The sequence below is a fragment of the Macaca thibetana genome, chromosome 13 (genome assembly GCF_024542745.1).
Source record: "Macaca thibetana thibetana isolate TM-01 chromosome 13, ASM2454274v1, whole genome shotgun sequence".
NCBI classification, from domain to species: domain Eukaryota; kingdom Metazoa; phylum Chordata; class Mammalia; order Primates; family Cercopithecidae; genus Macaca; species Macaca thibetana.
In genome coordinates this window covers 20,638,332-20,662,577 of record NC_065590.1, presented here as the reverse complement: position 1 = coordinate 20,662,577, position 24,246 = coordinate 20,638,332, and the positions used below count along the sequence as shown (strand labels likewise).

The following is a 24,246-nucleotide window of genomic DNA, read 5'->3' as shown; positions in this document are numbered from 1 at the left end:
GTCCAAGAAAAACAATCTGCTTATTCTGAGTGAAATTATAGCCTGGCTAAGGCAGACTGGGTCTGCTTTAAATTAAACATAGCATTTCTGAGATTCTTTTCATCTCCTTGCCACTGCGGGTTAGCGGAGACATTACCTCACCTCACCTTCCACTCTGAGGTGGGAGGCCGACAGGGTGTGGGTCTGGGGGTGGGGACATGAGAGGGAGGCTGGAGAGCCCACCCAGGGGGGCGAGGGGTCCCTCACTCCAAGAGCTCAGGCTCTCACTGGGGCTGGGAGCAGTGGCTGTGTGGGGAAGGGGAGCACCCACGCACAGCCCACTCTGTCCTTGGCATTTAGCAAAGGAATGACGGCACTTTCAAATACACTGCTTTCCTAGGAGCACTTGGGGAAACTGGGCTGCGGTTTCACGGGTCCAGGGTCAGTCCCTTTCTTGCTCCCTGTCCCACACTTAGGTGCTGGGTGGCCGCGCCTGCGAGCTCCTCAGAACTCCAGGGTGTTCTTGCTCGAAACCAGATGGAGACACCAGTTTCCTCACCGAGTGGTTTTGGTTGGGGGTGGAGTTCCCTCGTGGCTTTGGATGTTGCTTTTGGCCAGCTTTGCCTGCCTGTGGAGTCCCAGAAAACTCCACAGTGCTGCAGTCGGGTAGACCCGAGTGTGAGTCCCGCTTCCCAGGATAAGGTTCACCTTCTCTTACTCAGATCCTGAATTCCCTCTTCTTTAACATGGGGAAGGATGTCTCCTTTTCAGGGTCATGGGTTAGATGAAATTAAGCATGCTTGAGGTTCTTGTTTTAGATGAAGTATACCCAAAATTCTTTGGTTATAACCAAGAATTTAACCAAAGAATATAACCAAAGAATTTTGGGTATACTTCATCTAAAACTTGAGGAAGTTTCTATTTCTTATAACCAAAGAATTTTGGGTATACTTGAAACTGGAAACTTTGGGTATACTACAAACTTGAGGAAGTTTCTATTTCTGCCTTGTGTAAAACGGACATTTTTTTTTTTTCTGAAATCAGGAGACTTTCACGGAAACAGGCCGCAAAACCTCTCAGAGAACTGGAATCACGAATTAGAAAAGGGATTTGCAGTTTCTCTCCCTCTGTCTCTGCCTGTTCTCGGGTATTTGCTTCCCTCAGGGCCTCAATGGCAGGCTCCTGTCTGTACAAACCATTTACTCAGAGCCCCAGCCTTCGCCTGACATCGTTTCCTCACACTGGGTCCATGGTTAGAGCTCAGTGAAAGATAGCAGGTTTCTGTTGTGCTGCTTGGTTTCGCACATCAATATTAGCATGCTGAAGATTTCGTTTGTCCCTCCAGACCCACTTGCTCTCCTTTCTTCTCCACCTTGCCCTGATCCTGGGACTGGCCTGTAGGAACCGTGTCAACTGAGCTCCCGTACCTTCTGGGTTCTGGTTGAGTTCAGCCCATCGTGGCCAGCAGCAGGGAATAGGAGGCAGGAGGAAAGAGCCACCCCTGCACTTAGTGTTCTCCCTCTTTGCCATGGGGGGTGGCTTGGTGGTGAAGTGTCTGGTTCCTCTACTGAAGGCCATGGCACCCTTTCCAGCAAGCCCCTCCTTTGGCTATAGCTCTCTCTGCTTTCTTTTGTTGTTGTTGTTGTTGTTGTTTTTTTTTTTTTTTTTTTTTTTTTTGAGACAAAGTCTCACTCTGTTGCCCAGGCTGGAATGCAGTGGCATTATCTCGGTTCAGTGCAACCTCCGCCTCCCAGGTTCAAGTGATTCTCCTGCCTCCACCTTCTGAGTAGTTGGGATTACAGGCACCCGCCACCACATTCAGCTAATTTTTGTATTTTTAGTAGAGACGGGGTTTCACCATGTTGACCAGGCTGGTCTTACACTCCTGACCTCAAGTGACCCGCCCACCTCGGCCTCCGAAAGTGCTATCGGTCTGCATTTTTGATGCCACGTTCCCACCTTGGTCCTTCACGCTTAGGGTGGTGATAGCTCCCCACTGTTATTATCCCAGTTGCACCACCCTTGTTCATTGTTTTCCATCTTGCCCATGTCTTTGTAAAGCGTCTGCTCACTGTGTTCTCTCCAGCGACTGAACTGTAACTTTGAACTGGCATCTCTCTCCTGCTGGAACTCTGACTGATGCAATAAGATCAAGGGGGGAGTCAGCTTTGTCTCTTTGCCCCACCTCCCACTCTGGCTCCCGTAGGAAGTGGATGAAGAGCTCTAGGTTTGAGATAAACATTAGCAATAAGATAGAACTGAGAAGATACTTGTTCTGCTAGAGTGAAAAAGAATGCACGTGCACCGGGTGGAGTTACTTCTTTTATAAGAAACTTCATTTTCCTGGGAGAATGTGACCACGGGAAAGAGGTGGAAATATGCTATCAATTTGGTCAGGGCTCTCTCTTTTTCTGGGGACACAGATGCCTAAAATTTCAGCATCATACAGGTTGTGGACAGAAGATATTTTTAAATTGCCAACTTCTAAGTATTTTTCACTCTCAAATTCATAGGATTAGTCACCGGAATCCCTGTCTTTTCCTTTCCTTTGGCAGTTTGGCTCATGGATACCTCACTTTTGGCTTTGACTACAACAATAGCCTATGGCCCTGTCTCTGGTCTCTTTTTCCCTGTCTGTTCCACAGCCCTCTGTCAAGTTTGTCTTGGTTTGACCCAGGTCTACACATGTCAAGCCCCAGATCAAAGCGTTTTATGGCTTCCTGTTGAAGTGTCTGAACAATTCAGTCTGACGTTCAAGGCTTCTGCAGCAGTTCTCAACTTTCTGGTCTACCTCCTATTTCAGGAACTTCCCACACCTGACAAATCAGATCTTCCTCACTGACCTTGCAACCCCTGCTCCCATTCTCTCCATCTGTTCTTCAACATGCCGTCCAAATCCCACAACCCAGCTAAGGCCTTCCCTGCCCACTCAGCCGGAGGTGACTCCTTCAAGGTGAACCCCTGCCATTCTGAAGTGGGAGTGCTCGGCGATCAAGGAGGAAGAGCTGATGGAAGGAGAACCATGTTCCTATTCCAGTTACAGCCTCTGCGCTGTCCTGTTTGAATATCATTCAGGGACACACAGAGGACCCTCTGTGCGCCTCACTGCACAGATGCATAGCCAGCTTCATCCCAGAGGAGCTAAAGGGAGACCTTGTGGCTCCAGGCAGCGTCACCTTCTCTTCAGGCCTCTCAATTACCTGGTTTTGGCCTCTGGTTTCATCACGTGATGGTGCCTGTCACTCTCTCTTGACAGAAAACTCTGGGGCCCCGGGTTGTGTCATTTGAGTGCTTGGATCAAAGGGTAAGACTGGGGACCTTAAGCAAGCATCAGGAAGAACTTCCCCTGGGAGGTGCCTTCACAGCACAATCTGCCTATCTTCAGATGGGGAGTCCTGACCTGGCCTTGTGAATGCTGTGGGACCCCAGGTCTCCTTTTGCCCATATAGAAAGTCCAAGTCTTTGCTGCTTTTGAGGTTAAGCATCAGTTGGTTTCAACTATCTTTGGCTACACACACACACACACATACACACACAGAGCTTTGAGGATTCATAATACTTTTGCTCATTCAATCTTGAGTTGCAATTGCTTTGACCATAACAACAGAGTCCTCTAGAACAAAGGCCTTTACAACACTTTAACAGTGAATATAATGCAATTAATTTTTTGCAGCAATTAATTACACATGCATTAAGAAACCATAGACTTGTAGATTTCTGTCTCTTCCTGGGAAAATTCTAGAATGGTTCATTAAACATTAGGTTGTGACTACACAGAATATAAATTAGAAATAAAAATAATTTAAATTGGAGCATTTTTAAGTTAAAAGAAAAAATACAAATCATTGGAAGCCAATATAAATTTACTAAGAATATATCACGTCAAATTAATCTCATTTTCTTTTCTGGAAGAGTCAACAAGCTGATCCGTTAGAGATTTACTACAGATACAGATTTGAAGAATTTTAGGTGAAGTACATTGGTTTCCACAAAGCACATAGGAATCCTCTCATAAAAGCCGTGATAGTCATTAGCGCGGTGCATAGATAATCAGTTTTTCCTCCTCTCATCCTCATAGTAAGGTTGTATTTTCTTGCCTTCTTTGCAGTTAGATGCTATCATGTAAACTGCTTTGGCCAATGAAATGTGAGTGGAAGGACGCCCCATGATGAATGAATGAACGTACCAGGTAGTTCTTGGATGAACAATCACAGACAATAAATGAAGCCATGCCCGGACAGCATTATCAGTCCCTCCAAAGGGCAGGCTAAAGAGAGAAGGACCTTTCAAAGTAAATAATGGCAATGACTTTGGAAGCAAAGAGGTGTTAATCAGAAGAAAGTGCTTAAAGTGACACAAATCAGCCTTCTGGGTGAGACGTGGGGACCAAGCATAGACACATCAGAATCAGGGTGGTCAGAGCCGGGAGGCATGACACCACGGTCTGTCTGGTGGCTGGCTCTGTGACCTTGGCCAGTTCATACCTTTGAGCCTCTGCCTCCTTCCCATATGTGACTGGGGGCTCGATGAGGTGTAAGTACATGGGAGGCAGAGGTTGCAATGAGCGAAGATCGTGCCACTGCCCTCCAGCCTGGGCGTGGAGTGAGACTCTATCTCAAAAAAATAAGAGATGCCAGACCTCCCTATTAATATACGCAAATGGGTGCTCAGGGAACTAATAGGGAAAACGCAAGATACTTTGTTTTAAGCTTGCAAAGTGAGTCACAGCTATTATGTGAATATGTGTTTCCTAAGACCAGCACACATTTAACCTGTAGGATTGAGATAATAGACAAGAAAGTGTATTTGAAAAGAAGAGTTACACAGGCATGAGGACGGCAGGAACTAACACGGATTCTCCCTTCCTTCTTTGTATTAATAGATTTAGTCTTGAGATTAAGCTGGGCTTATGGCTGCACAAGTAAAGACTTCATTTCCCAGCCTCGCTTGCAGCAAGATGTGATCATGTGGCTAAGTCTGAGCCAATGGGATGTGAGCAGAAGTGGTGTGTGCAACTTACAGATCACACTATTATCAGTAAATTGGCCCATCCTCCACTTTTCTTCTGTCCTGTGGACTGCATTGTGGACATGGTGCTGGTGAGAGAGCAGCTTTGATGATGTGGACAACCTCATTAAACCAAATGGCCATCCCACCTTGTACTGCCAGTCTACTTCTGACCAATTTCATAGGCAAGGCATAGATTTCTGTCTTATTTGAGCCTTTGTAGTCACTGTATTTCAAGGTGTCTGTCACCTTACTTGTGTCTTCACTAATATAAGGAGTGGTGAATCCTACTACCAAGAACATTGTTCAGCTTCCTGCTTCTAAGGATTAATGGGGAAGCAATTTGTGGTTATGACTGCCTTGGTATATTTTTTTCCATTCATTCAGCCTGTCAGTCAGTCCACCAATGTTTAATGAGAGCCTCTCAAGTGCCAGGTGCTATGCAAGGGGCTGGAGATACAATGGCAAACAAAACAAACATGGGTTCTACTGTAATAGAGATTTCCATCTAGTAGGGAGATTCACATGAAAGACATAATCCCACCGATAAATGTTGAATTACAGACTGTGATATGTGTTTGAATTAAAAGTATAGGATGTGGGAGGCTGAGGCGGGAGAATTGCTTGAACCGGGAGGCAGAGGCTGCAGTAAGCCGAGATCGCACCACTGCACTCCAGCCTGGGTGACAGAGGGAGACTCCATCTAAAAGAAAAGAAAAAAAAGTGCAGGATATCTTGAAAGGATATAGTAGGGTCTTCATTTAGTTTTGAGAACTCTAGAGGACCTTCTATGTTGAGACTTAAAGAATGAGTAGGAATTAACCAGGTGAAGAGTTAGGGGGAAGTGTTCCAGAAATGGAACAACTTATTTCTTTCCAGAGGTTGATACTTCAGGCAAAGGAAGGGCAGACAATGAGGACAATGGCTTGGATCACATTAGAGGGAGACAGACATATGGGCCAGACCATGCAAGGCCTCAGAGGCCATTGTGGTAGGCAGGATGCTAAGATGAGCTCCAAGATTCCTGCCCCCTGTGTACACACCCTGTATTATCCCTTCCCCTTGAGTGTAGGTTGGACCTGTGAATATAATGGGATGTCACTCCTGTAAATAGGTTACATTATATGGCAAAAGTAGAGAGATTTTGCAGATGTGATTAAGGTTCCTAATCAGTTGACTTTAACTGATAAAAAGGAACATTATCTTTTCTTTTCTTTTTTTTTTTTTTTTGAGTCGGAGTTTCACTCTTATTGCCCAGGCTGGAGTGCAATGGTGCAGTCTCGGCTCACTGCAACCTTCGCCTCCTGGGTTCAAGTGATTCTCCTGTCTCAGCCTCCTGAGCAGCTGGGATTACAGGCATGCGCGACCATGCCCAGCTAATTTTTGTATTTTTAGTAGAGATGGGGTTTCACCATGTTGGCCTGGCTGGTCTTGAACTCTTGACCTCAGATGATCCACCTGCCTCAGCCTCCCAAAGTGCTGGGGTGAGCCACTGTGCCCAGCCTGGAACATTATCTTCTTGGGTGGATGACGATTAGGTCAGTTTATGTGAGCCATTTAATAGAAGGCCTATAAGCCAGTTACAAATAGACAAATACCATATGACCCCATTTATATGAGGTACCTAAAGTAGTTAAAATTACAGAGACAACGATGTGAAAGTACTTAATGCCACTGAACTGGACACTTAAAAATGATTAAGATGGTCAATTTTCTGTTATGTGCATTATGCCACAATTTTTTTTAAAAAGGGTCTAGATGTCAGAGTCAGAAGAACCAGCAGAGATGTTTTCTCCTTGGCCTTGAGGGAGCAAATTGCCATATTGTGGAGAGGACCATGTGTTAGGGAACATCAAGCAGTCTTTAGAGGCTGAGTGTCAGACCTAGAGCTGCAAGGGAGCTGCCGAAAATGAGCTAGTCTCAGATAAGATCATGGACCCCGCCAACACCTTGACTGCAGCCTTGCGGGATCCTGGCCAGAAGACCCAGTTTAACTGTGCCAAAACTCTTGACTTACAGAAACTGGGATTATACATATGTGTTCTTTTAAGTTGCTACATTTGTGGCAATTTGATATGTAGCAACAGGAAACTTATACACCATGCTATAGGTTTAACGTCTTCTACATACTTAGGAATAAATTTAACCATCTCATAAAAGAGGACTGTGCAGGTTTTCTTAAATTTAGGAACATGGTGAAAGGCATCGTCTTCCTCGTAAAATGTAAGAGTGGTGACAGCAAATCAACTTTAAAATACAATGCAGAGGTCAGGCTGGTGGCTCACACCTGTAATCCCAGCACTTTGGGAGGCCAAGGTGGGCAGATCACAAGGTCAGGAAATCGAGACCATTCTGGCTAACACAGTGAAACCCCTGTCTCTACTAAAACTACAAAAAACTTGCTGGGCATGGTGGCAGGTGCCTGTAATCCCAGTTACTCAGGAGGCTAAGTGAAGGAGATTCACTTGAACTCAGGAGGCAGAGGTTGCAGTGAGCCGAGATCACACCACTGCACTCCAGCCTGGGCAACAGAGTGAGATTCTGTCCCAAAATATATATATATATAATGCAGAATAAAAATGGGTCACAACGACTCAACCATGACAGGGCCCTAGGTCAGCAAAGCTTCTGCCAATCTCTAGGCATTCCAGTGGCAGCAAGGTGACTGCCCCAGCTCCACACCGGCACAGGATGGTGCACAGAGGCAAGGGAAGGAGGGGATGGACCTCTCCCTATGGATGTAACTAGGTATTTTCCCAGAAGCTACTTACATGCCACTGATCAGGGTCTGGCCAGTCAAGAGCACAGGGGCTGGGGTTGCTATGATTGGTTTAGGCCAGTTATAGCTGAACATATTACGGCCTGATTGAAACTGGGGTTTTATCGGTAAGGGAGGCAGAGCAGGCAGAGGGGCTGCAAAGTAGGGAGTGAGATGTCACACAACTGCCTTTGCTGCCTCCCTCTAGTCCCCACTCTGGGAGCCCACTGTAGAAGACACAGCAGGAGGGCAGAAAATAGATGAGAAAAAGCTCGATTTTTACAATGCAATAAATGTTAAACAGCTTTGTTGGAGAGCAAGGAGCCTCATAAAGTGAGTCACCCAGGATCCTTCTCACAGGACTGGGGCACGCCAAAGGGCAGGCTTTGAGTGTAGGTAGACCTGGCCGCCTCTCAGTGCACCTCTGATGGCACCAGCTCCTGGGCAGGGAGCTCTTCCCCCAGGGCACTGGCATCTGGGCAGGGCCAAGGAAGTCCTCACCTCTGTGACTCTGCTCCCAGGCACTTGACGTCCTTCTTGGCTGGGAAAGTGTGAACTCCAGGAAAATGCTGGAGACGTGCAGAGGCCAGCGCCCTCTGCGTGGGTCTCCTGGGAGGCCTGTGAGGGGCCTGGGAAATGATCACAGGCTTTTCCCAGACTTCCTTCATCCTTGGGAAATTTGCTGAAGGCCAGTCCCCTGTTGAGTGCGGTGCTCTAGGCCCTCTTGGATCCTGAGCAGAGCTAGGCCCTGGTCCTTTCTCTCCCAGCAGTGACCATAAGACACTGCCCTCAAATGAGGAGATGGAGCCCTGTGTGAACGGGCTGCAGGAAGCGCTTGCTCCTTTCTCAAGGCTGCGAGCCAAAGAGAGCAGGCTTCTGGGGCTGTCTCTTCACTACCCAGTCCAGCCCTAACAACCTACTCCTGCTTGGGTCTCCCTGCCCCCTACCCTCTGCCCTGTGCTCCCACTTTCCACTTCAGGCAAAGGAGAGAATGTGCTGTCCTGCACGTGCTCACACATTCTTTTGCCTATTACCCGCGCCCTCACCTGGAAGGCCTGCCTTTGATCTTCCACCTAGACAGACTCGCGCCCCTCTGGCCCTCCCAACATGCAGCTGACCCAGGATGGTCCTGCAGCCCACACTGGCCTTGAGGAGCACATCTCACAGGGCTAGGTAGGGGTCACTGGCTGAGAATTAGTGCCCAATGGGGAGAGGCTGCAGCAGAACCAGAGCAGGAGCACGTCCAGGGCAGGATGCCCACCTGCAGCCGTCCCCAGGGGGCTTGGCCATGTGGCACGCGCTGCTGGTGGAAGCAGCTTGACTGAGCATGGGGGCAGGAGAACAGGCCCCCACACACACTCAGACGCACATTTACAATCACGTGAGCTGCATTCTAACAGCTAGCACTTGTCTTTTTTATTCTCAAAAATTTGTTTTACTGTAGTTAATACACATAATATAAAAATGACCATCTTAACTATTTTTAGCTGTACAGTTCAGTTGCATTAAGTACATTCACATTGCTGTGCAACTCTCACCATCATCCATCTCCATAACCCTTTTCCTCTTGTAAAACTGAAACTCTGTACCCATGAAATACTAACTCCCCATTTCCCCTTCCCCCAGGCCCTGGCAACCACCATTCTGCTTTCCATCTCTATGGTTTTGATGATGCTAAGTACTTGAGTCTTGAATACCTTTCTCTATTCCCCACAGCACCTCGCTCCCCAGTCACAGACACCTTTGCCTGCTCTTGATTTGCCTGTGACATTGCAGTGGTTAACATGGGCCCCCTTGTCTCCAGTCAGAAGGCAAATCAATCCCTCCCCTGCTCTAGCAGGATTGGAAGTCACTGAACCTATTTGCTTCTCATTCAAAGTGATGGCAGCCAGAGGGTGATGTGCTGGGAGCAGTGCTGGGATGGGTGGGGTGCAGGCAGTGGAGATGGCAGGAAGGGCAGAAGTCTCAGTTGTTCTAGGGGACAGTGGCAGGAAGAGCCACCTATAATCCAGACAGACCCCAGTATAGGCATCTGTGCAGCATCTCTAAGACAGATGCAGCATATCCCATATAGCGGGAGGAAAGAGAAGGGTGAACCCTTCACGAGAGACTTTCAACTGTCTCTGATGGTTCATCCCTACCTCACAGCCTGCTGTGATGCTTGGAGTTCTCTAGGCAGCCATCCCTAATTGAATATAATGGACTGAATGTCTGTGTCCCCCCTCAAATTCATATGTTGAAGCCCTAACACTCAGTGTGGATGTATTTGGAGATGGGGCCTCTAAGGAAGTAATCAAGGTTAAATGAAGTCCTAGAGTAGGGCCTTGATCCAATAGGATTAATGTCTTTCTAAGAAGAAATACCAGAGTGTGCCAGCACGTGCTTGTGCTCTCTCTCCTCTCTTCTCTCTCTGCCTCTGTCTTCTTGTGGAGGAATGAGGAAGGGCCATGTGAACACACAGCAAGATGGCAGCTGCCTATAAGCCAAAGAAAGAGACCTCAGAAAAAAACCTGCCTCGCAGGCATTTTGATCTCAGACTTCTGGCTGCAGACGGTGAGAAATAAATTTCTGTTGTTTAAGCCACCCAGTCTGTGGTATTTTGTTACAGCAACCCAAACAGGCTGAGACATTGAATCATCATGAAGCCATGGGGCAAAGGCATGGGAGTATTAACAGGCATAGCTTGTATCAGAAACAGGGAGTAGCATGGTGTGTTCAGAGGCCATGGTATTTAGAGAGGGGTGTATCTAGAGATGGAATCAGAGAGCAATAGCCTCTGTATCATTTATGGCCATATAGGCCATGCCAGGGCCTTGGGACTTACCCTAAGAGCATTGAGGAATGATCTTCAGATTTGCATTTAGAAAGAGCTATCTGACTGCTCTGTGCAGGCTTGATCAGTAGAAGTGGGGAGGAGCAGTAGGAAGGATGGGGATGAATGTGCAAGAGATCAAGAGGCAGCTGTTCCACGGATCAACCCTAGGGTAGATGTGGGCCATGGGAAGGGATGGGCCTGGTCACCAATTGGCTGCAGATGAAGAGGCAGAGGTGAATTGCTCCCCAGTTTCTGGCCTGGATGATGATGAGTTGGACGAATGGTTCTCCCCTTGACAGAGATGTGATTGACTCCCAAGCCTGGGAAGGTCCCAGGTTCCAAACAGAACAGAAGTCCCCAAATCTTATTTCTACCACATTCAGTTGGTCAAAGCTAGTCACAGGCCAGCCCAGATTCAATGCTGGTGGGGCCTACCTGACAGTGTGAATACAAGGAGGCTTAAGTCGCTGGGATCATTTCATAACACCCCACCACCATATCCAAGTTCCAGACAGGAATAAAGGGAAAAACAAAGCCAAAGGCCAGAAGCACCTGCCACCTAGGCCTATTCTTTTGAACAACCTTTCCCCGAAGTCTCATTCAGTGCCTTCCTCTGGTCCAGAGAAAGAAATGGGTCACATGACTACCCCTAGCTGCAAGGGAGTCTGGGCAACAATATTTTAACCTGAGCACACTGACATCACCAATAAAATCTGAATTCTCAGTAAGGAAGAAGGAGAGGATAGATCTCGAGGAAGCAACTAGGAGGGCCTGCTGCAGAGGTCATGGAAGAGTTGGGGGAAATCACCACCACTAAGTGCTTTTGTGGGAGAGAAGTCATGCTCAGCATGCACCACCTTATGAGAAAATGGAGAGGTTCATTCATTAGGTCGAACCTAATTAGGTGGGGTCCAATGTGTGCATCTCCAACATGCTCCAAGGGCTGCTGATGCTGGCAGTAGGAAGACTACACTTGGAGTGGCCCTAAACTGGGTTATACTGGGGTCACAAGCAATCCCACATGTCAGAGGCTTAAATCACTGAGATTTGTTCCTTACTCATGCAGCCTGTGCACTGTGAGTTGGCTGGGGCTTTGCTCCTGGGAACCAGGCGACCAGAGCATCTACCATCTGGAGCAGCACTGGTGACCAGGCCAGAGGGAAAGAAGTCATTCATGGCAAAGAATTAAGCAACTCTTAGAAGTCATTCAAGTCGAATGGCCATGCCAACATCTGGCAGGGAGGGGAAGCTGGTACTGGTGAACGATACTGCAGACTATGACAGCTTCACAGAAGAGGTGGGATTTAAGCAGAGGGGTCTTTGAAGGATAAACAGGAGCTTACTCTGTAGAGAAGGGGCCAGAACATTCTAGGCTGAGGGAACATCATAAATAACTATAACAATATTGAACACCTGTCATGTGCCAGAAGCAATCAAATCGTTTCCTGCCTGGTCTTCATGAGAACTCTGAGATATTATCAGTCCATTTTATAGAAGAGGAGGCTGGGGGTCTGAGATCAGCTGACCACTTGCTGAAGGTCACAGGGCCAGAAAGTGGGGCCCAGGAAATCAAACCCAGTGTCCCAGCCCTTCCTTCTCCTGCCACAGTGAGTCATGGAGCCTCGTGACTGTGCAGAGTGTTTGCAGAATAATCTGCATGTTGCTCTTTTTCTGGAAATGGCCCCAACACCCGGAAGATTTTTTTGGGGTGGACGGGGGAATTATTAAGGGGTTGCAATAAATTTTTATTGTGGTAAAATACATGTAATGTAAAAGTTATCATTTTCATCATTTTTAAGTGTACAGTTCAGTGGCATTCAGTACATTCACATTGTTGTACAACCGTCACCACCATCCATCCATCTCCAGAACTTTTTCATCTTTCATAATTGAAACGGCCTCCATTAAACATTAGTTGCCTATTCCTTCCTCACCCCAGTCCCTGGCAACCACCATTCTACTTTCTGTCTTTAAGAATTGGAGTGTTCTAAGTACCTTATATACATGGAATCATATAGTATTTGTCCTTTTGTGTCTGGCTTTTTCTCTTAGAGTAACGTCCTCAAGGTTTATCCATGTTGTAGCGTGTGTCAGATTTTCATTCCTTTTTGTGGCTGAATAAGGTTCCATTGGATGTATATACAACATTTTGTTTATTTATGCATCGGTCGATGGATACTTAGGTTGTTTCTACCTTTTGGCTATCGTCAATAGTGCTGCTATGAGCGAGCAAATATCTCTCTGAGTCCCTGCTTTGGGTTCTTTTGTGTATAGACCCAAAAATGGGATTCCTGGTTCTAGAGGAGATTTTCTGTTATTTTTGTTTTGTTTTGTTTTTTTAGACAAAGTCTCTCTCTCTCACCCAGGCTGGAGTGCAATTGCACGATCTCTGCTCACTGCTACCTCCGCCTCTCAGGGTCAAGTGATTCTCCTGCCTCAGCCTCCCAAGTAGCTCGGATTACAGGTGCCTGTTACCATGTCCGGCTAATTTTTGTATTTTTAGTAGAGACGGGGTTTCACCATGTTGGCCAGGCTGGTCTCAAACTCCTGACCTCGTGATCCATCCGCCTCAGCCTCCCAAAGTGCTGGGATTACAGGCGTGAGCTACTACGCCTGGCAGGAGTTTTAAACATACAAGACAAAGGTGCCGGTGGGCTTTGTTGGGTCTGGGAAAATGCTGCGCAGAAGCACTGCAGGAGGATGCCAGGCCCTAGGATGTCCTAGGATCTCCCTTCAGCTGGCTCTGGGGAGGATCTGTGGGAGCCCCACATCCCATCCAAGATACACAAAGCTTCTCTGCCAGTTGTTTAACTGCTTCACAGGCACAGACCTTGTCCCCAAGGAGTCGGAATGTTCTCACGGGAAAACAGTCGATAACACACCCGAGTCTTCCTTTCCTTCATGTATAAAACAGAGGTGCTGGTGTCACCTGCCTGACACCTCACAGACAGTTGTGAAGTTTAAATGAACTAATGCAGAGAGAAGCCGGCGGCTCATTCTGCACCTGCTGCTACTGTAGACCTGCCACGCCTAGCCCGCTTCGGGTCAAACTGGGGCGCTGACAGGAGCTGCGGTCTGCAGAGGCTGAGGGTCTTTGGAGCTATTTCCACAAACCCAGGAGAGTTCTGGAGCTGAAACAGCTAAAAAGAGGGCAGGCCAGAGGTAAGATGGCTTCCTCATGACAGTTCTAGGGCAGTGGTTCTCAAACTGGAGTATGAGTGAAAATCCCCCAGATAGTGTTCAAATTCAGATAACAGGCTCCAACCTGCGGTTTCTGACTCAGGAGTCTGGGGTGTGGCCTGATAATTTGCATTGTAACAACTTCTTCCTTTCCTCCCCCTCTCCCACCCCCCACTCTTCTCCTACTCCTTCTTCTTGAGACAGACTCTCGCTCTGTCACCCAGGCTAGCGTGCAGTGTTGCGATCTCATCATCTCAGCTCACCGCAACCTCTGCCTCTTGTGTTCAAGCAATTTTTCTGCCTCAGCCTCCCAAGTAGCTGGGATTACAGGCACCCACCAACACGCCCAGTTAATTTTTGTATGTTTAGTAGAGACAGGGTTTCACCATATTGGCCTTCTGGTCTTGAACTCCTGACCTCAAGTGATCCGCCCGCCTTGGCCTCCCAAAGTGCTGGGATTACAGGTGTGAGCCACCACGCTCAGGTTGCATTCTAACACATTCTTAGGGGCTGCTGTTGCTGCTGACCTGGGGACTTCACTGTGAGAACCGCTGCTCTAGAAAATGAAGGAGAAAAAGATGTTCATTTTTGAGGACTGTGGACATATGGATTCCCTCCTCCTTCCCTTTTTTCCCTTTTCTTCCTTTTCTGTCCAATATTTAATTGCGCATTAAAATTGGGACTACAGAGGGGGGAAAAAAAAAACCAGACAGAGTCTTGGCCTAGAATAGAGAGTCTAGAGGTGGGCCGGCCAGATGGTCGCCGGCTGCCCAGGGGCCCAGCCTGTGGTGTGACCGGACTCAGAGGAATCCCAGTGAGTCAGCCTGTGGGTGGAAGGGAAACACGGTGTCCCAGGCCAGGGGCCAGGGCGGCTTGCCAGGTCCTGTGAGAGCCCAGGCAGCCCTGTCCTTGGGATTGGGTGGTCCCCAGGCGGCAAGATGCTGGGTGAGGAGCCGGTCTGTGGGAGAGCACCTGCAACAAGGCTGTGGCAGGCCCGGCCAGCCTAACACAAGGTGCCCGCCCAGGCCAGGTCTTCAGAGGCAGGGAAGGAAGGCAGATGAGAAGTACAGTGAGCAGGACAGACGTCCTGTGGGCAGCGGAGTGGCCTTGGCCTTGGCTGGTCAAGTTGTTCCATTTCCCCTTTTCAATACTCTGCCTCCTATTCTGAGCCCTGCAGGCCACCTTCCCATGCACCCACCCTCCAGGCTTCTGTGCCCTTCCCTTCCCTCCCTCACCAACCTGGCTTTCATTCCTCAGGGGCCTCCTATTTTCAAAGGAGAGAACTAGCCACTTTGATCAGCACGACCTAGGAGCTGTCACCCTGCACCAGTCAGAGCCCGAGGACAATGCCACAGGTGCCCCATGCAAAGGCACAGCTCCCAGAAGGGCAAGAGACCTGGCCTCCCCTTCACCGCTAGATCCGTTTCTTCAACTGTGAAATGGGGCCAACAGGACATGTGTCACAGGGCTGTGGGCATTTGATGAGATGATATCATGAAGGTTCTTTGTAACTGGTACAGTCCATAGCTAGGTCCTCTCTGCAGGAAAGCCTCAAGGCTGGAAGATCCCTTTGGGTTAGCCCACCACTATTTCCTCAAACTCTTCAATATTGACTTATGCTTTGATTTGGACCATCACTTGGGAGTCTCAGTTCTTTAAGGTGACTGCTTGTTATTCATTTGCTCTAATTTAACCTCTTGTGAGCTGCCAGCTCCCCAACTCGACAAAGTGCAGACCCCACCTCCTAGTAGTCTCATCTGTACCTCCTAGAGACATACCTTAGAAGAGGTGTCCCAGGGCCTGGGGAGGCATTTGGTGCCTTCACATCTACCTGCCGTACCGCATGCAGGGCAGGCTCTAACAAAGTCCTGGCATCAGGGTTTGTCCAAGCAAAGGGGGTGGACGCAGGGAGGAGATTAAGGACGCGGACTCTGGAGACACCTGCTTGTCTTCAAATCCCTGTTCCACGACTTGATGACTATGTCTTTGCGTGAGTTACTCTAAGATGAGGAGAGTCACTGTACTCCCTCACTGGGTGGTTGTGAGGAGTGGATGGATGAACAGGTGTAAAAGACTGGGGCCAGCCTGCACCTGGCGAGCTCCAGGTCAAGGTGAGCCCCTACATTTGCAAGTGAGCCAAGCAGAAGCCACGAATGATGGCAGGGCTGCTTCATGTTGCTCCTGACTTCTGGTAATTTTCTGCTCTTACCACAGTCCCCTCCAGCACAACTGGACATGCTGCTGTAAGTGTAGTCTTCTTATCTGTCACAATGGGTAATTTGCCTTTTTTAAAATTTTTATTTTTGAGACAGAGTCTGGCTCTGTTGCCCAGGCTGGAGTGCAATGGCACAACTTTGGCTCAGTGCAACCTCCAGCTCCCAGGTTCAAGTGATTCTCGTGCCTCAGCTTCCTGAGTAGCTGGGACCACAGGCGTGTGCCACCATGCCTGGCTAATTTTTTGTATTTTTAGTAGAGACGGGGTTTCGCCATAATGGCCAGGCTGGTCTCAAACTCCTGGCCTCAAGTGACCCTCCTGCCTCAGCCTCCCAAAGTGCTGAGATTACAGGCGTGAGCCACCATGCCCAGCCGTGCTTTTTCAATCAATCTATGTACCTTAGAAAATGCTCCAAAAGGTTGCAGTGAGCCAAGATCGTGCCACTGCACTCCAGCCTGGGTAACAGAGACTCCATCTCAAAAAACAAAACAAAACAAAACAAAAACAAACAAACAAACAAAAAAAACTGCTCCAGAAGCCCTAGCCAAAGTCTAAAGGTGGCCACTGGCCTGGGTGGCCAAGAGCTAACATCTTTACTCAAGGTTTTACACAATGCAGGGACTGCACTAAATTCCTTGGGAGAAAAATGTTTAGCACAGTGACAAAAGGTTATCTATATCTATAGTAAATACAATTCTTTAAAATTGACAAAAGCAATACCAATAACCCAACAGAAAGATGGGCAAAGGATACAAATAGGCAGTTCTGAGAAGCGCAAATCAGAGTAACCAGTAAACATGTGAAAAGATGCTTAGATTTATCAATAGCGAATTGCAAACTGAGGTACAAATGAGGCTGGGCATAGTGGCTTACTATGGGAGGTGAAGGCAGCAGATCATGTGAACTCAGGAGTTTGAGCCTGGGCAACATGGTGAAACCCTGTCTCTACAAAAAATTAAAAAATTAGCTGGGCCTGATGTTGTGCACCTGTAGTCCCAGCTACTTGGAGGGTTTCTTGGTCCTGGGACTTCAGGGCTGCTGTGAGCCGTGATTGTGACACTGTACTCCAGCCTAGGCAACACAGTGAGACCCCGTCTCAAAAAACAAAAACAAAAACAAAAACAAAAAAAGCCACTGTTTCATCTATCAGAGTGGCTAAAATGTAAATGATTCCACTTTGTAACATAAACAATGTTAACCTGCATCTATGTGTATGTGGCAGGGTTTCCTCAACCTCGTCATTATTGATATGTGGGGCTGGACAGTTCTTTGTTGTGGAGACGGTCCTGTGGACTGTAGTTTAGCAGCATTTCTAGCCTCCACTCCCTAGATGCCAGTCGCACCTCCCTCCAGTAGCAACCAAAACTTTCAGACACTGCCAAACATCCCCTGGGGGGCAAACTGCCCCAAGTTGAGAACCACTTAGTATACAGGTACACATGGATAGTTGTGTGTGATTTAATGAACACAATTAGTTTTATCACCATTTTACATAAAAGGAAACTGAAGTGCATTTCTTAGGGTCCCACTGTAAGTTGGGGGCCTGAGATTCCAAGAAAAGTCTTATTTCAGAGCTCAGTGTCTTGCCCAGAACGCAGCCTCATTGCTCAATCACATTCTTGAGGTTTGATTGGCTGAATGCACGTGGAACACCAGGTTCGTGTTTCTAAGCAAGAATCATGGGTTGGGGAAGGCAAGTGTTTACTGTGGTCCAGCTGAGGACTGTGGTGTCTGAAACTCTGTCACATGGGAGGCTACAGGTCCGGGGCTGCCTTGGCTCCCGTGAGAACACTGCAGCAGGCAGCATCTGGCAGGGCCTCCAGGCCTTCTGAAGAAGGAAGACCCCAACTTGCAAAATACGTAGAGGCAGCACTGTGACTGGAACCGCACACCCACACCTATATCATCTATACTGAAGGGCAAAGGGCCAGCAGCCAGGGTGGAAGTGGTGGCAGAAGGTGGGGAGGGGATGGCTGGACTCTTGATTCTTTTTCAATTTCCCTCCCTTCTGGCCGCTGAACACCTAAGTACCTCCCCACTGTCCTCTCCACTCTGTCCTTCCTACGAAGCACCCTCTAGAGTGCAGCCAGCAGTGCAAGGCACGATCCTATCAGGGGGCAGTGTGCGTGTACATGAAGCCTGCTGGGTACCTTAACTTTTGGCCTGATCATGATGAGGGGGAACCGTCTTGTTTGGGGCAGCAGACTACAAGTTCTGTGAGGGCAGGACCCACATAGCTTGTGCATCTTAGGGTTCCTGGGACACAGTGGAGATCAAGGTTGGATGGATGCAGCATGGGGGAGGGAATGGTTAGGATGGGAATGGTCAGGCATCTGTGGGTTGGAACAAACCTCCCAGGCCACTGAGTCCAACTTGCGTGAAGATTGTCACTGAGGAGCTGCAGTGACACCTGAGCCTGTGAATAAACCAGGTCCTATCAGGGGGCAGTGTGCACATGCACATGAAGCCTGCTGGGTATCTCAACCCAGGTAGTTACCCAGGTACCCTGCTGGGTAACTCAGAGTTGAGTTAAACTCTGCTCTTTGATGACCACTCGTGGTAGGACAGCGATGCTGCTTAAAGAACTTAAGGTACAAATCTTATTAAATAATTATGATTTAGCATTTTAAGTGGAAACCTCTCATGGAGCTGTTTGTAGGAAATGCTGGCTGGCCGAGTTCCCTCCTTCTGCCCCCACTGGCAAGGACTTTCAAGTTGGACAAATGGCCTTTCTGTGCTGGGCTGGCAGAGCTGCAGGCCTCCAGTTTTCTGCTGGAAGCATCATCCCTTTCTTCCTTCAGGCTTTGTTGAGCCCCAGGTGGAGCTGATGGTGGCATCCTTTGGACTCCACTGTAAAGTCCTTGCAGACATCTGTCATGGCACTATGACAGCTTTACCACACATGCACTCACTTGGGGGCAGAGATCAGATCTTAAGATCTTACTGCAGAAACCTAGGGCCAGTGACTCATTCCTTGAGATGTCATCGTATTGATAGGTGGTGACGGTGGCCACGCATTTCCACAATTTAGGGCTTTTTCTAAGTCCGTGGCTCTCAATTCCGCTGCACCTTAGACTCTCTTGAAGATCTTCTAATGCCTAGGTCACACTCCAGGCTAATAAAATCAGAATCTCTGGGCAAGGCCTTGGGATCAATCTTTTTTTCAGACAGGGTCTTGCTCTTGTCACCCGGGCTGGAGTGCAGAGGTACGATCATAGCTCATCGCGGCCTTGAACTCCTGGGCTCACTTGCTCCTCTTACCTCAGCCTCCTGAGTAGCGGGGACCACAGGCACATGTCATAACACCTGGCTAACTTTTCTAGATACGGGGTCTCACTATGTTGCCCAGGCTAGTCTCAAACTCCTAAGCTCAAGTGATCCTCCTGCCTGGGTCTCTTAAAGTGCTGGGATTGTAAGTATAAGCCACTGTGCCTGGCCAGAATCAATCTTCTTTTTTTTTTTTCTGAGATGGAGTCTCACTCTGTCACCCAGGCTGGAGAGGCACAATCTCGGGTCACTGCAACCTCCACCTCCCCAGTTCAAGCGATTCTCCTGTCTCAGCCTCCTGAGTAGCTGGGTGAAACCCTGTCTCTACTAAAAATACAGAATCAAATCTTTTTAAAAAGCTCCCTAAGTGTTTCCAAGGTATAAAACTGAGAGCCTCTAAGTGGACTCTGGACAGAAGTGGGATGGAGGTTGATGGTGTAGGAACTTTGGAATTTTTGACTATTTTGGTGGTTGTGATTGAAGAGAAACTGCACCAGGGTCAGAAGACCTGCGGTAGGCCCAGCAACTCTGTGACCTGTCTAAAGTATACCACCTCAAGGGCAGGCTGTGGTAAGGGGCTGCCCCACTGAGCCATCTGCAGAGGTGGTATCACTCAACGATGAAAGACTCAACAAAACCAGCCTTTAACGACCAGTCTGTCCTACTTCAAGAGCAGTCTGGACTCCTATAGCCCCTGATTCAAGTGCAAACTAAAAATTTTAAGACTGGCAAGCAACAGACACTCCTTACATGATTCCTAACTCTCCACAGGTGCAGAACACTTTAGGCTCCCAACATCTGATTGAAACACAGTCCATACCAAACCACGAGACGGCACCTCACATGCATTAGGGTGGCTACTATACCAAGGACAAGGATGTGGAGAAATTGAAATTGTTGTACACTGTTGGTGGGAACATAAAATGGTGTAGCTGCTGTGGAAAATGGGGCGGCAGTTCCCCCAGAAAAATTAAAGAATTACCATGTGATCCAGCAATTCCACTTCTAGGTATATATTCAAAGGAAAGCAGGGTCTGAGACTTTTTTTTTTTTTTTTTTTGAGACAGAGTCTCACTCTGTCACCCAGGCTGGAGTGCAGTGGCGCAATCTCGGCTCACTGCAACGTCCACCTCCTGAGTTCAAGCGATTCTTCTGTCTCAGCCTCCCCAGTAGCTGGGATTATAGGCACGCGCCACCACGCCCAGCTAATTTTTGTATTTTTAGTAGAGACGGGGTTTTGCCATGTTGGCCAGAGTGGTCTCAAACTCCTGACCTCAGATGATCCACCTGCCTCGGCCTCCCAACGTGCTGGGATTACAGGTGTGAACGTCCGTCCTGGTCTCAGATATCTGTATATCCATGTTCACAGTATTATTTGCAACAGCCAAGAGGTGGAGGCAACCCAAGTGTCCACCAACAGATGAGTGATTGAATAAAATATGGTATATACCCATGATGAGGTATCAGCAGCCTCAAGCAAGAAGGCAATTCTGACACATGCTACAGCACGGATAAACCTTGAGGACATTATGCTAAGCAAAATAAGCCGGTCACAAAAAGACATGCTGTACTTTTCCACGTGTATGAGGGACCTAGAGAAGTCAAGTTCACAGAGACAGAACGTAGAACAGTAGTTGCCAGGGGCTGGGGCAGTGAAAGGAATGGGGAGTTCGTGCTCAGTGGGTACAGACATTTGTACATATTATTTGGGGTAGGGCAAAGTGGAGAGAAAGGAAGGTTCAAGTTCCAGACTGGGGATGAGACAAGGTGCTTCATCCATTCCTCGGTTTTATTCTTACTCGATGCAGGATAGAAAATGTTTCAGACTCACAGGAATATCTGTGGGAATGCTGATAGCGTTTCTGGTGAGAACCCAGAAAAGAGACACTAACAAAAATTAACTGGCCAGGCACGATGGCTCACACCACCCAACACTTTGGGAGGCCACAGTGGGAGGACCGCTTGAGCCCAGGAGTTTGAAACTAGCCTGAGCAATAAACCAAAACCCCTGTCTCTACAAAACAAATAAAAAAACTGTTAGAAGCAAGCAAGTAGGTATGGATATCACCCCAAAGGGCAACGTGAGAAGGATGGCCAAACAGTGGCTAGCTAATGGCATCTCAGGATTCTGAAAGAACTCATAGCTCCAGCCGGGCACGGTGGCTCAGGCCTGTAATCCCAGCACTTTGAGAGGCTGAGGCGGCCAGATCACCCGAGATTAGGAGTTCGAGACCAGCCTGGCCAACATGGTGAAACCCCATCTCTAACAAAAATACAAAAATTAGCCAGGCGTGGTGGTGCATGCCTGTAATCCCAGCTAATCGGGAGGCTGAGGCAGGAGAACTGCTTGAACCCGGGAGGTAGAGGCTGCAGGGGAGTCGAGATCGTGTCATTGCACTCAGCCTGGGTAACGAGAGCAAAAGTCCGTCTCAAAAAAGAACTCACAGCTCTCATGAAAAGTTGTGAACCCCACCAGATGATCAATCTCCACTACATTTTGATTAAAAATGACAATGCAGCTTAATCCATGTTCTTGAATCCATCCATCAGATTTGACTTGGGCCTACTTTCCAAAACTCAAATGCATCCTCAATGGGCACTTTCAGTGCTGAGAAGACTCCAAAGCCTCTGCCACCTTAAACTGCCAAGGCCACTCTCAGAGGCTTCTGAGCATAGAGAACCACGAAAGTGAGCGTGTAATCCCCTAAGGCGACCACAGTGAGAGTCCTCGCTCATCAGGATGTGCAAGCTCCCAAATGTATGTTTAAAAACCAGACATGCTGCCTTAATACGCATCTATCAGGAAACAAACAGGAATAAAACAGAGCTGCCCAGGAACCATGTGGATGGGTGGGGCAGGAGGGCATCCCTCACATCCCAACACAGGTTGGAGGTCTGATCCAAGTGTGATGGTCACAGCCCTGCCAATATGCAGGGCTTGCTCCTTCGCCTCTGTGCCCTCAGTGCCTGGGAGAGATGGAACCCACAGAACCAAATACTTATCCATTCACCATGTGTCACAGTCACCAGGTTACTTTGTGATCTCCTTTAAGGACAATCTCTCATAATTCTAGTGTGTGTAGAAATCATCAAGTGAATATGCCCTTTAACTCAAAGGATGAATGCCTTACCCTGCAGGCTGGGCCCTTCCTGCTTGCCTCAAAACTGTCATATTCCTCTGTGCCATGCCTTGGTGAACCTCGCAGACCCTGTTAGGATGTACTGATTTCTGTTGGGTTTTCCCCAGTGTAGGCGTAGGAGGCGCAGGCTGGGTCCTATTGTGTGTCTGTAGAGAGCAACATGGTCACTCTCCCTTGACAAGGCCTCCCTTGATCCCCAACCCTACCCTCGAGGTCACAGCAGCAGCCTCCCCACCCCAGACCAAGGCGAGCACAGCTTCTGCATAAAGGCTCCTGCCCTGTGATTCTCCTGGCCACGGGGCCAGCAGCTAGCTCGGGAAGGGGGTCACTGCAGAGGCAGGCCAGGGGCAGAGGTGCAGGAGGCTGCAGAGGCTGAGCTCTTCCCGCTAAGGCCTCACACAAGAAAGAACAGAAGAGGGACCCAAGATCTGACTGTGCCAAGAAAATCCCTGTCCTGGGTTCTCAAATCCAAATGCAGAAACTGCAAACCAAGGGAAAAAATTGTTTTAAAAAAATCCAAGTTTTTTTCTTTCCTAATAGCTAGTTCCAATGATGTTTATTACCCGCCCTGAGCTGAAATAACAGTAGACAAAAATAGCAGCCTCTGGTTTTACAAAGCCTTTGCACAAGTCCTCTCTGTCTTTTCTGTCCATGCCGGGGAAATGTGCTGCTGGTGCTAGAGGGAGACAGAATGTGGACGACCAAGTACAGGGCGGCACAGTCCTCTGGGTGGAGGCCTGTGTTCCTTCCCATAAGCAGGGCCTATGGGGCGTATGGGGCAGAATATAGGCCTCCACACCAAACTGACAGCAGAGAAAAGTCAGGCAACCTGTTCAATCGCCCCAGCAGTGACCTGGGTTCTACGTGCGGGAGTGAACTGCTGCAGCCCTGGAGCGACTGCCCCCAGCCTTGGGGCTGATGAGGTCTAGAAAGACACCTTGCCACCCTGGCCAGGCAGAGAGGTTGGGTGGGTGGAGGACTGTGCCACCCTGTACTTGACTCAGGGAAGAAGTCTTGATGGGGACTCTTTGTGGACTCTGCCCCCAGGGGCTGGAGCAGCCGGAAGGAGCAGGCCTTGAGCAGCAGGCTCCATGTTCCTGCTCATCGGGAGCCCCCGGGGATCTTGTCTGTTGTCCCTGGCCACTCACAGCAAAAGAACCCCGCTTCCCTACTCTGGAGGTGCCTGGGGTCCCCAGCAGCAAAGCATTGCTTCCCCTTGGTCTTCTCAGTGAATCAGAGCTTCTCCTTAGGGCTTATGCCACAGAGGCCTCCTGCAGCACAGGTGAGGCCCCAGCCATCTCGGGGGACTCAGAAGACTTGGTAAACCTTGATACAAATGCAGAGACAGGGAGGGGCAAGGATGAGTAACTCTGTCACTTTCCAGGTGAAACTGGCCCAGCTCAGAGGCCCATTGTTTTCAGGCCCAAGGTCGCTGCTGTGCTCTGTACTGTCACTTGGAACTGCCCTGGACTCCAGTCTCCTGGTCCTCTCATGCAGAAGGCGGGCTGGGCCACACCCTCCCTGAGGATCCTTGGAGCTGGGGAGATGGTGCCACTATCTCAGCGGCTGCTTGAGCTCAAACAGACCTGTCCCGCCCTTGACGACCTTCCCGACCACAAGGCAGGCAGAAGGAGACCTCAGCTCATCGTGGGATCCTGGCAGAGACACAAGAGCACGTGTCAGGGTGTTGAGGTGGAAGTTGGGAATGCTGGGAGGGGACTGTGGGGCTAAACACTGAAGCCTCAAGACTCAGGTGGGTCCTGAGTCTCTGAAGCTGATGGGATCACGAAGCAACCGCGCTCTAGCACTTGAGAGGGGAAGGCCCTCTTCCTGTTCCTTCAAAGCGTAGAGGCAGCTGTCGTTCTGCTATTCAGCCCCCTCCAGC

At 48.8% G+C, this 24,246-nt stretch overlaps 2 protein-coding genes across 4 annotated transcripts in view; one reads left to right on the top strand and one right to left on the bottom strand.

Annotated features, from left to right (window-relative positions):
• Positions 1-24,246, top strand: part of MRPL35 (mitochondrial ribosomal protein L35) — a 536,751-nt gene that overhangs the window by 351,717 nt on the left and 160,788 nt on the right. The gene's annotated exons all lie outside the window — the stretch shown is intronic.
• POLR1A (RNA polymerase I subunit A) overlaps positions 17,386-24,246 on the bottom strand; it is a 68,197-nt gene continuing 61,336 nt past the window's right edge. Inside the window, exon 32 of the mRNA XM_050755213.1 lies at positions 17,386-24,016. Within this exon, the coding sequence (XP_050611170.1) occupies positions 23,916-24,016 (101 nt within the window). The 3' untranslated portion in view covers positions 17,386-23,915. The remainder of the gene's footprint in view (positions 24,017-24,246) is intronic.